We start from the raw sequence: 15,760 nt of genomic DNA on the forward strand, positions 1-15,760 counted from the left end.
ACATTGTAACAGAGACAGGTACAGACGACTACAGTACAGGCACAGCTATTAGTGGTACCGGCTAGTGCTTTCTGTGAAACACACTGCCGACACTTCACCTGTGCCCCCTCCCTCCTGCAAATTGTACCGCCCAGGGCATCCGCCTTGTACCGGCTCTGGCTCAGGGCACTGCCCTGGGAACGTGTACCAGTGCAGAACAACATGTAAAACTTCCACTGGGCCGGGAACAGTGACTGGTACAAAGGAAAAATGTTTTTTAACGGCAAATGACCTTTCCCATATGGCTTCTATTTAAAATAAAGAAATGGCGCACAGACCCCTGAAAAGGTCCCCCAAAAATTTTGAGGGACCTTTTGGAGGATGTCTAATCTCCATTAGATTGCCTTTTACATCAGGGTCCCCATTGGACTCCCCCTTACATCAGGGTCCCCATTATACCCCCCTTACATCAGGGTCCCCATTAGACCCCCCCTTACATCGGGGCCCCAATTAGAGTCCCCCCTTAAATCAGGGTCCCCATTAGACTCCCCCTTACATCCGAATCCTTATTTGAATCCCCCTTACATCAGGGTTCCCTTAATAGTCCACCCTTCTATCAGCGTCCACATCGGACTCCACCCTTACATCAGGATCCCCATTAGACTCCCCCCTTTACATCAGGATCCCCATTAGACTCCCGACTTTAAATCAGGATCCCCATTAGAGTCCCTATCTTACATCAGGATCCCCATTAGAGTCCCCCTTACATCAGGATCCCCATTAGACTCCCCCCTTACACCAGGGTCTGCATTACACTCACTAGGGCTTTTTTTCTCAGACAATAGGTGCAGGAACTCCCCCTTTCTGAGTCACCCCTTTTCTCCATCCCTACACACCTCCGAGCACCATCTCTTGGTTCAATCCCCTACCCACCTCCCAGTACCGCCCCTTTTAGACAATACAGAACCAAGTATCATTTTGTGTTGCTAAGTAATTTGTATGGAATTTGGTAAGGATATCAAGAAAAGCAGTAAAATAGATCCCCTGCACCCAGTAACAATATATCTCCTAACAGAAATGAAGCAACCCACAACAAAATTTCCCCCCCAGCAACAATAGACTCCCGGCAGCATCAACAGATCTCCGCACAGCCAGCACTAAAAGACTCTCCGGCAGCCATCAACAATAGACCCCTCCCCCCAACAGTAGATCTCTTTCAGCAACAACTGACCCCCCAGCAACATGAGACCCACCCCCAGCAACAATATTTCCCCCACCAGCAACAATAGACCTCCTTAGCAACAATAGACCCACCCTGCAAAATATATCCCCTCCAGCTAGAATAGATCCCCCAGCAGTGAGCATCAATACCCTGCAGCACTCCCCAGCACCCCTTACCATTACATACAGTCAGTGCAGGAGGTGCTGGAACTGCGTTCCCCCGCGTTCCCGCTGAAAAAAAGCCCTGAGACTCACCCCTTACATGTGGATCTCCATTACAGTCCCCCCTTACATCAGGGTCCCTATAAGAGTCCACTTTTATGCCAGGGTCTTCATTAGAGTCCCCCTTACATCAGGTATTGTATTAGAGCCCACCCATAAGTCAGGGTACCAATTAGAATTCCCTGTTACATTGGGGTCCCCATTAGAGTCCCATGGTACATCAGGGTCCCTATTAGAGTCCTCCCTTAAGTCAGGGTTCCCTGTTACATCAGGGCCCTTCTTACATCAGAGACCCCCTTTACACCTGAGTCCCTATCAGAGTCCCCATCATAATGCCCTTTACATCAGGGTCGCCATTAGAGTCACCCTTTACAAAGTCTGGGTGCGGGTTGGGGGGGGTTGAAGTGGAGACTAGGGATGAGCCGAACACCCCCCAGTTCGGTTCACACCAGAACCTGCGAACGGACCGAAAATTTGCTCGTACTTTAGAACCACATTGAAGTCTATGGGACTCGAATGTTTGAAATCAAAAGCGCTAATTTTAAAGGCTAATTTGCATGGTATTGTCCTAAAAAGGCTAAAATCTATAAATACACTGCACTATCAAAAATGCAAATATATGTGATATATAAGAAGAAAATATTATTGTGCAGTTCATGCAATAATGCAAAGAATAAAGTTATAATGTGCACACTTCTAAAATTGTTAAATATATATATATATATATATATATATATATATATATATATATATATATATATACAAAAATATATATCGCATCCAAAAAAATGTAATACCAATTCTTAGAAATGTGTAATAAACATCACAATGAGTGTATGCAACTGACCATACACTCAATATTAAAGTGCTCCAGTGTACAATATTCAAATAACAATAAATAAGTGTTCCAAAAAATCATCCATGTGATTCGGTGCTGCAGTGCGTTTGTGTAGTATTCAAACTAACAGTCCATAGGTATTCCAAAAAACATCCATGTGTCTCAGTGAATCAAAGGTAAAGTGCTGTGTCCACACATAAATGCTCCCCCCAGGTGATAGCCGTTCACCTTAGGGCGTGTGACCTTGCTGCTAGGCTTGGTCAGATTACACCTTAGAACCTCTATGGGTTCAGTAGTAGGATCCTGGATTGATTTCACTTGTGCCTCTGTTCATCAAAGTAGTGCCACTTTTACCTCGGTAATATTAACACAGAAAGGACTTCATGGTGCAGTATGTAAAAACATTTATTAAAACCAAAGTAAAAATCCCCACACTGGGTACTCACAATGTCATGGAGCTTCAGCGCGCCACTCTAAAATCGCAATACTGAGCGGGATACGGCGGCTTGATTAACTGAAACGCATGGATGTTTTTCGGATAGTTACCTATGGACTGTAAGTTTGAATATTGCACAAACGCACTGCAGCATGGAATCGCATGGATGATTTTTTGGAACACTTATTTATTGTTATTTGAATATTGCACAAGTACACTGGAGCACTTTAATATTGAGTGTATGGTCAGTTGCATACACTCATTGTGATGTTTATTACACATTTCTAAGAATTGGTATTACATTTTTTTTTGGATGCTATATATATTTTTGTGGATGCTTTATATATATATATATTTAACAATTTTAGAAGTGTGCACATTATAACTTTATTCTTTGGATTATTGCATGAACTGAACAATAATATTTTCATCTTATAAATCAAATATATTTGCATGTTTGATAGCGCAGCATATTTATAGATTTTAGTTTGATTATTTGCATTATATATGAGACATGTGTAACGCTGGTAGCTGATCATTTGAAAGAAGCATTGATGTGTAGGCCTTGGTTGATCGGCCAGTAAGTGGAGGCTCATAGGACTACTTATTACAATATTGTCCTAAAAGGGTTTGGGGACCCGGGTCCTGCCCCAGGGGACATGTATCAATGCAAAAAAAGTTTTAAAAACGGCCGTTTTTTTGGGAGCAGTGATTTTAATGATGCTTAAAGTGAAAAAAAAGTGAAATATTTCTTTAAATATCATACCTGAGGGGTGTCTATAGTATGCCTGTAAAGTGGCGCGTGTTTACCGTGCTTAGAACAGTCCCTGCACAAAATGACATTTTAAAGGTATAAAAGTCATTTAAAACTGCTTGTGGCTTTAATGTAATGTCGGGTCCTGGCAATATGAAAGAAAATCAGTGAGACAAACGGCATGGGTACCCCCCCATTGCATTACCAGGCCCTTTGGGTCTTATATGGATTTTAAGGGGAACCCCGCACCCAAATTAAAAAAAGGAAAGGCGTAGGGCCCCCAGGCCCTATATACTCTGAACAGCAGTATACAGGCAGTGCAAACAAGACAGGGACTGTAGGTTTGTTGTTAAGTAGAATCAGTTTGTAATTTGGAACTGGTACATTTTTAAAGTGTAGCTCCAGCCAAAAAATCTATTTTTAAGCTTTTTGGAAAACATAGGGAAGGGTTATTACCCCTGTAACATTTGTTTTGCTGTCTGTGCACCTATTCAGAAGATTTCACCTCACTTTCTGTCCCAATGACAAATGTTTTTTGAAAATTTGGGGTTTTTAGTGAAACAAGGATTGGTGATAAAGCATCAGTGGAGAGGAGACACGTTTTTCCCATATTAACTCTTACAGGAGAGAATTTCCCTTCCTAGGGGTAGATTTCATCTCACTTCCTGTTGTCTCCTTCAGTTTGCAAGTAGCAGCCATTTGTAAGTTGGATGTTTGAAAGTAGGGGCCTGCCCTATATACTCAGCAGAAATTTGGGCCTTAGATGTTGGTGTTGCCACAACACTTTAAGCCCTCACAGTTACTTTTGGTGGGCGCTGGAACGGGCCCTGCTGTGAAATATTAGATCAAGAATTGTAATTACATGCCATTGTTGAACAGTGGTAGAAAAATTGGGCCTTTGGTGGTGTTGGTGCTGGTGCCACAACACTAAGTCCTCACAGTTACTCTTGGTGGACGCTGTAACAGGCCCTGCTGTGAAATATTATATCAAGAATTGTAATTACATGCACCTGTTGAACAGGGGCAGGAAAATTGGGCCTTTGGTGGTGGTGGTGTTGCCAAAACACTGTAAGTCCTCACAGTTACTCTTGGTGGGCGCTGGAATGGGTCCTGTTGTGAAATATTAGATCAAGAATTGTAATTACACACCCCTGTTAAACAGGGGCTGAAAAATTGGGCCTTAGGCACTGGTGCTAGTGCAACAACACTGCAACCCCTCACAGATACTCTAGTTGGAGCGCAGGAACGAGCCCTGCTGCAAAGAATTGCATCAAAAATTGTAATTACACGCCCCTGTTAAACAGGGGCTGAAAAATTGGGCCTTAGGCACTGGTGCTGGTGCCACAACACTGCAACCCCTCACAGATACTCTAGTTGAGCGCAGCAATGAACCCTCTTGCAAAATATTGCATCAAAAATTTTAATTACACACCCCTGTTAAACAGGGGCTAAAAAATTGGGCCTTAGCCACTGGGGCAGTACCCAGAACCAAAAATATTCTTACAAGCTATCAGCATGATCATTGAGGAGTAAGGGGATAGTCACTCCGCATAACAAGATAGTCACTCAGCATCAGCATAGGCAGTCTTGAAGGGATCTGACATTTCAAAAAAAATTATTCGGTTACATCAGCATCAGGTGCTTGGTATCTGGTGGTGATCCATAACTAATTCATTTTTATGAAGGTTAGTCGATCGACCAAGTCAGTGGACAGGTGCACCCTGTGTTCAGTTACAAAGCCTCCAGCAGCACTGAATGTGCGTTCCAAAAGAACGCTGGATGCAGGACAGGCCAGTAGCTCAATTGCATACTGTGCAAGCTCTGGCCAGTGATCCATCCTCAAGACCCAGTAACCCAGAGGATTTTCGGTGGGAAAGGTGTCCAAGTCAGATCTTGCCCCTAGGTATTCCTGCACCATATAAAACAGATGCTGGCGATGGTTGCTGGAACCGATCATACCTTGGGGCTGCGGACTAAAAAAATTGTCTGAACACATCGGTCAGACGGCCATCTTCTCCACCGCTCCTTCTTTGACTGACCAAAGCCTCAGCAACACGTTGTCCAGGAACAGGAGTTTGTAACATCCCAGTCTCTGGGAACGTGTTGCACAGACCTTTCTGCAAGGCCTCCCGAAGATGTTTCATCCTCTGCTCCCTCTGCGACGGCAAGATAAGGCCCGCAACCTTACCCTTGTAACGTGGATCAAGGAGGGTTGCCAGCCAGTAATGATCCCTCTCCTTGATACCACGAATACGAGGATCCTTCCGCAGGCTTTGCAGGATCAGGGAGGCCATGCAGCATAGGTTTGCTGAGGCATTCGGTCCGGAGTCCTCTGGGTCACTAAGGACAACATGATCTGCAGCCACCTCCTCCGAGCCACGTACAATTCCATGGGTTTCTTGGGACTGTAAATGATCCCTTGAAGACTGCTGCTGATGCTGAGTGCCAGGCTCCACCTCCATGCTGACACTATCCTCCTCCTCCTCGTCCTCTTCCTGTGTGATCGGCGGGCACGCAGGAACACTGTCTGGATAAAGGGGGCCTTGAGAGGTAAGGAAGTCCTCCTCTTCCTGCTTCTGTTCTGCCTCAAGTGCCCTGTCCATTATTCCATGCAGCGTGTGCTCCAATAGGTGGACAAAGGGGACAGTGTCACCGATGCATGCACTGTCACTGCTTATCATCCTCGTGGCCTCCTCAAATGGTGACAGGACAGTGCATGCATCCCTGATCATGGCCCAGTGGCGTGGGGAAAAAAAAACAAGCTCCCCTGACCCTGTTCTGGTGCCATAGTCGCACAGGTACTCATTGATGGCCCTCTGCTGTGTGTGCAGCTGCTGCATCATGACCAAAGTTGAGTTCCACCTGGTGGGCATGTCTCAGATTAGGCTGTTCTTGGGCAGGTTAAATTCCTTTTGGGGGTCAGCCAGCCGAGCACTGGCATTCTATAACCGGCGGAAATGCATACAGACTTTCCTGGCCTGCCTCAGGACATCCTGTAAGCCTGGGTACCTGCCCAAGAACCGCTGCACCACCAAGTTAAGGACGTGAGCCAAACAGGGCACATGGGTCAGTTGTCCCTGTCGGAGGGCGGAGAGGAGGTTGGTGCCATTGTCGCAAACCACCATTCCTGGCTGAAGCTGGCATGGCGTCAACCACCTCTGAGCCTGCCCCTGCAGAGCTGACAGAACCTCTGCCCCAGTGTGGCTCCTGTCCCCCAAGCACACCAGCTCAAACACTGCATGTCATCTTTTGGCCTGCGTACTTGCGTAGCCCCTTGAAAACCTATGGAGCACTGCTGGTTCAGAGGAAAAAGCACACAAAGAGGCCATGGAGGAAGAAGAAGAGGAGGGGGTGGAGGAGAGAGGTGTGTCAGAATCACCAGTAGTAGCATTTTGGAGGCGTGGTGGCGGAACAACCTCCAACACTACTGCACCTTGTCCTGCATCCTTCCCAGCTGCCAGAAGAGCCACCCAATGCACCATGAAAGATAGGTAACGTCCCTGTCCGTGCCTGCTGGACCATGAGTCAGCGGTAATATGCACCTCACCGCTGACCGCCCTGTCCAGCGAGGCCAAGACATTGCCTTCCACATGCCGGTAGAGAGCCGGAATCGACTTCCGTGAGAAAAAGTGGCATTTGGGAACCTGCCACTGAGGAACCGCACATTCCACAAACTCACGGAAGGGGGCAGAGTCTACCAACTGAAAAAGCAGCAGTTGAAGTGCTAGCAATTTAGCCAAGCTAGCATTCAACCGCTGGGCATGTGGATGGCTGGGAGTGAACTTCTTTCGGCAGTGCAGCAGGGGAAGGGAAATTTGCATGGTACACTCTTACGTCAGTGTACCGATAGCAGATTGCCCGCAAGTACTTGGCTGTGACACACCTAATTCTACACCTTCATTCCTCTCAGTGCAGGTCTCAGAGAGGACTGAAGGTATAGTGGGGTTGGAGATCCCAGCTGATGAGGAGCAAGGAGAGGTCCTCTTTGTTCTTTGGTGTGGGTCTTTTAGGTACGCTTGCCAACGAACTGAATGGCAGGTCAACATATGTCTGGTCAAGCATGTGGTGCCCAAGCGGGTGATGTTTTGGCCACACGAGATACGCTTGAGACATATGTTGCCATTAGCAGAGGTGTGATCTGATGCACTCATCTCAAAAAAGGCCCACACCAAAGAACTTTTGGAACAACGCGCAGAGACAGCAGTGCCCTGCACATGCGGAGCTCTGCGGTGTGATGCAGTCAGTGTGCTGCCCTTAAGCTGGCCCCTGGAGGGCACCCTGCCTCGTTGGTGATGTGCCTCCTCCTCCTCCTCTCTCCTATCAGGCACCCACGTGGAGTCAGTGACCTCATCATCCACTCCCTCATCACTGGAGCAAACCTGGCAGTATGCTGCAGCTGGGGGAGCATGACTGCCAGATTGCTGTCCTTCTTGGGCACCCCCTCTGTCCGTGCTCACGTTACTGCCTTCCTCTAGCTGAGTACCATCATCAGAGCCTTCAAAAGCTGGGCATCCTCCTGGAGCATGTATCCAACACTGTGGTCAAACAGTTCACGGGACTCCTCAGGAGGACATGGTGAGGCTAGGGAAGGAGTGACTGATGCCATTGAGCCGAGGGAACAGGCCGCGTTGGCAGCTGCTTTGCCAGACAACGTACCCTGAGCCTGGGTGAGAGGGGATGAGGAGGATGAGGATGGCTTGGTCATCCACCCTACCAAGTCTTCTGCATGTTGCAGCTCAACACGGCCAGCTGCCGAAAAAAGGACAAGCGTGTCCCGCGGCCACGTGCTGATGAGGATGCACCGTGTCCACGAAAAGCACTGTTGCCTCTAGACACAGAGCCTGCTTGTCCTCTTTTATTGGCTTGTGACTGTCTGCCTCTTCTTGTTGGCCTTCTAGAGATACTAATGGCCTGCAGTGAGATGTAGCTGCACAAAACTGGGATGTATATATATACTGATTATACTGCAGCTAGCAGAATCAACTGCCTGCCTGTGGTATTAATAGGATCAGAAGAAGAACACCAGCACTTGTCTTCAGGTAGCTATAGGTGCAACTGTGCAGGGGTACACAGTACACTAACTGTAAATACTTCAAGCTGCCTGCCTGCGCTATTAATAGGATCAGAAGAAGCACACAAGCACTTGTCTTCAGGTAGCTATACTGTAGGTGCAACTGTGCGGGGTACACAGTACACTAACTGTAAATACTTCAAGAGCCTGCCTGTGCTATTAATAGAATCAGAAAAAGCACACAAGCACTTGTCTTCAGGTAGCTATAGGTGCAACTGTGCAGGGTACACAGTACACTAACTGTAAATACTTTAAGAGCCTGCCTGTGCTATTAATAGGATCAGAAGAAGAACACAAGCACTTGTCTTCAGTTAGCTATACTGTAGGTGCAACTGTGCAGGGTACACAGTACACTAACTGTAAATACTTCAAGGGCTTGCCTGTGCTATTAATAGGATCAGAAGAAGAACACAAGCACTTGTCTTCAGGTAGACAGTACACAGTACACTAACTGTAAATACTGTAAAAACACCTGCCTACCTGTCAGTATATTAGGGAGAGAATAACAGGAACGAATCTAGCTAAACTGAATACAGTGCATATATATATACACACATACAACACCTGGGTGCATATATATACACAATACACTGTAAGTGCTGCTGACTTGCCTGCCTACTCTATGTAACTTAAATCAAATGACACTGTCTCTCTGTCTATTTCTCTCCGCCGCCGCAACACACTACAGAAGGCCACCATGTAGGCGACCTTATATAGTGTGGGGCGTGTACTAAAACCCCTGAGCCATAATTGGCCAAAGCCAATCTGGCTTTGGCCAATTACGGCTCTCTGTACACGGCGCTGTGATTGGCCAAGCATGCGGGTCATAGTGCATGCTTGGCCAATCATCAGCCAGCAATGCACTGTGATGCCGCAGTGAATTATGGGCCGTGACGTGCCACTCGAATTTGGCATGAACGGCCCATATCGTTCGCAATTCGATGAACGGTCGAATAGGCGATGTTCGAGTCGAACATGGGTTTGACTCGAACTCGAAGCTCATCCCTAGTGGTGACCATGGGTCGACCTCTGCTGACCTGAATCCTCAATCAGTGCACACTGAGTATACCTCACTGACTCTAGCGGTGGGCCGGATAGGACCTTGCAGAGAGCCAGATGTGGTGTAGTTTGGAGATCCCTGATTTAGGACTATGACATGACTATTGAGAAATAATTGTGCTCCTCATCACCATCTTGTTGCCATAATGTGGTATTTTCCCCATTCACACATTCGAATTGCAAAGAAAATAGACTGAAGAACATTTGATCTTGCCCCATTCACACAGGGTGAATGTACAGTACATGCAATTTTGAAAGAGGAACTGCTCTGTAATTTTTTGATTTTTGCATTTGTGTTTTATTTTGTGTATTTCATTGTTACATGTGTAATGTCATTTAAAATAATGAGACTAGAAAAACATGCCCAGTGTAGCTGAAAAGAGCGTTCGTAATCCTCATGGTCCAGTTGATTGCATCCAAAATTAACACAAAAAAACACCCAAATGTAACCATCCCTATTAACACCTTCCTGCCCAGCCTTTAGCAGATTGACGGCCGGGCAGGGGCTTTGCCATAATGACTGGACGTTATTAGTTCAGCCCCATCAATGTCCATCAGTGCAGCATATCAGTGTCCAACAGTTTAGCATATCCATGCCCATCAGTGCAGCCTTATAAGTGCAGCCTAATCAGTGCAGCTTATCAGTGCTGGCTCATCAGTGCCCACCAGTGCCACTTCATCAGTGCCCATCAGTGCAGCCTCATCAGTGCCCATCAGTGCATCCTCATCAGTGCTCATCAGTGACGCCTCATCAGTGCCCATCAGTGCAGCCTCATCAGTGCCCATCAGTGCAGTACCATTAGTGCTCACCAGTGCCACCTCATTAGTGCCTATCAGTGCAGCCTCTTCAGTAACAATCAATGCCACCTCATTTAGTGCCCATCAGTTCCGCCCCATCAGTGCAGTGCTAATCAGTGCCCACCAGTGCTGCCTCATTAGTGCTCATCAGTGCCTATTAGTGCTGCCTCATCATTGCCCACCAGTGCAGCCTCATCAGTGCCCATCCATGCAGCCTCTTCAGTGACAATCAGTGCAGCCTCATGCGTGCTAATTAGTGTCCACCAGTGCTTCCACATCAGTGCTCATCAGTGCTGCCTCATCAGTGCCTATTAGTGCTGCCTCATCAGTACAGTCTCATCAGTGCCGCCTCATCAGTGCCCATCAGTGCTCATCAGTTCTGCCTCATCAGTGCCTATTAGTGCCGCTTCATCAGTACAGTCTCATCAGTGCCTATTAGTACTGCCTCATCAGTGCCCATCTGTGCTCATCAGTGCTGCCTCATCAGTGCCTATTAGTGCCACCTCATCAGTGACCATCAGTGCAGCCTCATCAGTAACAATCAGTATCCATCAGTGCAGCATATTAGTGCCTCCTATCAGCGCCCATCAGTGGTGCCTTATCTGTGCCCATCAGTGAAGAAGAAAATTATTAATTTGTAAAATTGTATTACAGAAATTATGAAAAAGGGCCATTGGGCTTGACTGGGCCCCCAATAGGGGGCCCCGTGGGCCCTGCCCTTTTCGAGAGCCGCCGAAAGCCGTCGAGAGCCAGCGAGAGTGGCCGAAAGCCACCGCAAGCCGTCGAGAGCCGACGAAAGCCACCGAAAGCTGCCGAAATACACAGGACATCTGGCTCTGTATCTCGGCGGCCATTTTTAAACTGAAAGGCTGCAATGACACTGACAAGGCTGCACATGGACACTGATAAGGCTGCATTGATGGGCATTTAAATGTAAGTTTTTCCTAAAAGTTTTTTCGTTTCTTCCTTAAAATTCCCTCCTAAACTTGCGGTGCGTGTTATACGCCGATAAATACGGTAATTATCATTTTATCCATTTTTATTGTTCTTTTTAATCGTGGACCCAGGACAAATACCAGTACAGTATCCCCCACTTATACGCTTATATATTATCTACTTTTGTGAGTAGCCATTTGGCTGTTTTGTCTTGTCCAATTAAACAGAAGTTCTTTAAATACTGCACTGAGTCTGGCGCACCTTGTCCTTTTCTATTTCTGTTTTATAGAGCTGTGCATATGTATAGAAGGGTAGGGCCCAAAAGTGACTCAAGCCCAGGGGCCCCGACCACCCTAAGTCCTGTCCTTCTTATGTCAGTTTTATTCATATTATTTATCTTATGTTAGAATATGTAAAATTGTTTCTCTATTTCTCTTCTGAAGAATGACGTGGGTTTGTTCCCTCCACAGGATCCAGGTGCGATATGGGACGACGTGGTCAGAGTACCGCGGGGGCAGATCGGGTGATCTGGAGGAAATTCTCCTTTCCCCCGGAGAGTACATTAGCCGGGTAAACGGGAAAGTTACCTTCTTCGTTCGCTGGCTGGTATTTATCACCAACAAGGAGCGCATGTTCAGTTTCGGCAAAGATATCGGAACCTCCTTCAGCAGCTCCCCTCTGTTCCCTGACACCTTCCTGAGATACATCAGCGGACGCTCCAGCACCGCCATCAACGCCATCCGCTTTCACTGGGACTATCCCTCCAGCAACTGCGTCCAGTGCAACAAGTAATTTCCAGACCGCTGTGCCGACCTGAGCTGCAGAGTATCGCCCCCCGTCTGTCATCTGTCTACCTTACCCCCCATCTGTATCAGCTCCCAATATTCCGTGTATCCTCTCCTCATAATAAAATCTGCAGCTACAATGCCTGTCTGATTCTTTTATATTAAAACAAAATTATAGGCTTTCTGTAAGGAGAACTATAGTCAACTACACTATATTACCAAAAGTATTGGGACACCTGCCTTTACACACACAAGAACTTTAATATCATCCCAGTCTTAGTCCGTAGGGTTCAATATTGAGTTGGCCCACCCTTTGCAGCTATAACAGCTTCAACTCTTCTGGGAAGGCTGCCCACAAGTTTTAGGAGTGTGTCTATGGGAATGTTTGACCATTCTTCCAGAAGTGCATTTGTGAGATCAGGCACTGATGTTGGACGAGAAGGCCTGGCTTGCAGTCTACTCTCTAATTCATCCCAAAGGTGTTCTATCGGGTTGAGGTCAGGACTCATTCATCTTCTATGTCTCTATGGACCTTGCTTTGTACACTGGTCCAAATCATTTGGTGGAGGGGGGATTATGGTGTGGGGTTGTTTTTCAGGGGTTGGGCTTGGCTCCTTAGTTCCAGTGAAGGGAACTCTTAAGACGTCAGCAAACCAAGACATTTTGGAAAATTTCATGCTCCCAACTTTGTGGGAACAGTTCGGGGATGGCCCCTTCCTGTTCCAACATGACTGCACACCAGTGCACAAAGCAAGGTCCATAAAGACATGGATGAGCGAGTTTGGGGTGGAGGAACTTGATTGGCCTGCACAGGGTCCTGATCTCAATCCGATAGAATACCTTTGGGGTGAATTAGAGTGGAGACTGCAAGCCAGGCCTTCTTGTCCACATCAGTGCCTGACCTCACAAATTGTGGCCGGGATTAAGGTCCTAAATAGGGAGAGAGACAAGCTGTACAAGCTCAGAGCAGAGCTGAAGCATTTGAGAAGGCAGCATGAGGGCTTACACAGCCAGAAACGTGGATCCATGGATTCAGAGATCAAACTGGCCAAAGTCCATGTGGATCACCAGGAGACCATTGTGGCCATGATGGAAGGAAGAGATGGGCCCTTCAAGGAGAAGTTGAGCAAAGGTTTGGAAGGATGGCAAAGGTGGAGGAGGAGACCCCCAGTTCTGACCCCCTGCCCCCTCAGGGAGAGGTAAGCAGCCCCATGCCTTCCCAGGACTCAGGAGGCATGCCGAGGGCCATCCAGGTAATGGAGTCTCTTATGCGGGGGGATCAGCTGGTGTTTGGTGATGAGTACATAACTGATAATGTGCCTGATAATGTCAAGCCCCAAGCAGGGGATGAAACTGTTTTTGTGTCATCTAACACCATGAGCAATGTTGAAAGTGTGCCCAGTGACAATCAAGTTGTCAATGCTATGTGTAGAGATGTTGCAATGCAATGATCAGAAAATTTTTTTAAAAAATGTTAAGTTTTATTAGTACAAAAGCGAATAGAATACAAATCGAATAGAATACAAATGAACAAATACGTGAATATTTTAAATAAGTATTTTAAAACAAAAATATCAGATACATGGGAATAAGTGATGCATCCTGCTGTTAAATACAAACACCACCCAAGTTGATACAATGGCGTCCGATAGCAGATTTCCAATGCGTTTCAACTTTATTGTCAAAGCAAAGTCTTCCTCAGGGAAGGAATTGCATCACATTCTAAAATTTCAAAAAACATCATAATTACTAATAATTAGGGATGAGCCGAACACCCCCCTGTTCGGTTCGCACCAGAACATGCGAACAGGAAAAAAGTTCGTTCGAACATGCGAACACCGTTAAAGTCTATGGGACACGAACATGAATAATCAAAAGTGCTAATTTTCAAGGCTTATATGCAAGTTATTGTCATAAAAAGTGTTTGGGGACCTGAGTCCTGCCCCAGGGGACATGGATCAATGCAAAAAAAAGTTTTAAAAACGGCCGTTTTTTCAGGAGCAGTGATTTTAATAATGCTTAAAGTCAAACAATAAAAGTGTAATATCCCTTTAAATTTCGTACCTGGGGGGTGTCTATAGTGTGCCTGTAAAGGGGCGCATGTTTCCTGTGTTTAGAACAGTCTGACAGCAAAATGACATTTTGAAGGAAAAAACTCATTTAAAACTACCCGCGGCTATTGCATTGCCGACAATACACATAGAAGTTCATTGATAAAAACGGCATGGGAATTCCCCAAAGGGGAACCCCGAACCAAAATTAAAAAAAAAAATGACGTGGGGTTCCCCCTAAATTTCATACCAGACCCTTCAGGTCTGGTATGGATTTTAAGGGGAACCCCGCGCCAAAAAAAAAAAAAAAAAAAAACGGCGTGGGGTCCCCCCAAAAATCCATACCAGACCCTTATCCGAGCACGCAACCTGGCAGGCCGCAGGAAAAGAGGGGGGGACGAGAGTGCGGCCCCCCCTCCCTCCTGAACCGTACCAGGCCACATGCCCTCAACATTGGGAGGGTGCTTTGGGGTAGCCCCCCAAAACACCTTGTCCCCATGTTGATGAGGACAAGGGCCTCATCCCCACAACCCTGGCCGGTGGTTGTGGGGGTCTGCGGGCGGGGGGCTTATCGGAATCTGGAAGCCCCCTTTAACAAGGTGACCCCCAGATCCCGGCCCCCCCCCTGTGTGAAATGGTAAGGGGGTACATAAGTACCCCTACCATTTCACGAAAAAAGTGTCAAAAATGTTAAAAATGACAAGAGACAGTTTTTGACAATTTCTTTATTTAAATGCTTCTTCTTTCTTCTATCTTGCTTCATCTTCTGGTTCTTCTGGCTCTTCTGGTTCTTCTGGTTCTTCCTCCGGCGTTCTCGTCCAGCATCTCCTCCGCGGCGTCTTCTGTCTTCTTCTCCTCGGGCCGCTCCGCACCCATGGCATGGGGGGGAGGCTCCCGCTCTTCTCTTCTTCTCTTCTCCGGGCCGCTCCGCAATCCATGCTGGCATGGAGGGAGGCTCCCGCTGTGTGACGGCGCTCCTCGTCTGACAGTTCTTAAATAACGGGGGGGGTGGGGCCACCCGGTGACCCCGCCCCCCTCTGACGCACGGTGACTTGACGGGACTTCCCTGTGACGTCACGGGGAATGCCACAGGGAAGTCCCGTCAAGTCACCGTGCGTCAGAGGGGGGCGGGGTCACCGGGTGGCCCCGCCCCCCCGTTATTTAAGAACTGTCAGACGAGGAGCGCCGTCACACAGCGGGAGCCTCCCTCCATGCCAGCATGGATTGCGGAGCGGCCCGGAGAAGAAAATGAAGAAAATGAAGAAGAAGAGAAGAAGAGAAGAAGAGAAGAGCGGGAGCCTCCCCCCCATGCCATGGGTGCGGAGCGGCCCGAGGAGAAGAAGACAGAAGACGCCGCGGAGGAGATGCTGGACGAGAACGCCGGAGGAAGAACCAGAAGAACCAGAAGAGCCAGAAGAACCAGAAGATGAAGCAAGATAGAAGAAAGAAGAAGCATTTAAATAAAGGAATTGTCAAAAACTGTCTCTTGTCATTTTTAACATTTTTGACACTTTTTTCGTGAAATGGTAGGGGTACTTATGTACCCCCTTACCATTTCACACAGGGGGGGGGCCGGGATCTGGGGGTCACCTTGTTAAAGGGGGCTTCCA

At 47.2% G+C, this 15,760-nt stretch overlaps 1 protein-coding gene across 1 annotated transcript in view; it reads left to right on the forward strand.

The window, feature by feature from the left end:
* The window catches only part of LOC141147568 (zymogen granule membrane protein 16-like), a 47,188-nt gene extending 34,949 nt beyond the window's left edge, over positions 1–12,239 (forward strand). The window contains exon 4 of the mRNA XM_073634793.1: positions 11,785–12,239. Within this exon, the coding sequence (XP_073490894.1) occupies positions 11,785–12,106 (322 nt within the window). The 3' untranslated portion in view covers positions 12,107–12,239. The remainder of the gene's footprint in view (positions 1–11,784) is intronic.
* Positions 12,240–15,760: the final 3,521 nt, after the last annotated feature.

The sequence above is a fragment of the Aquarana catesbeiana genome, linkage group LG06 (assembly GCF_042186555.1).
Source record: "Aquarana catesbeiana isolate 2022-GZ linkage group LG06, ASM4218655v1, whole genome shotgun sequence".
NCBI classification, from domain to species: domain Eukaryota; kingdom Metazoa; phylum Chordata; class Amphibia; order Anura; family Ranidae; genus Aquarana; species Aquarana catesbeiana.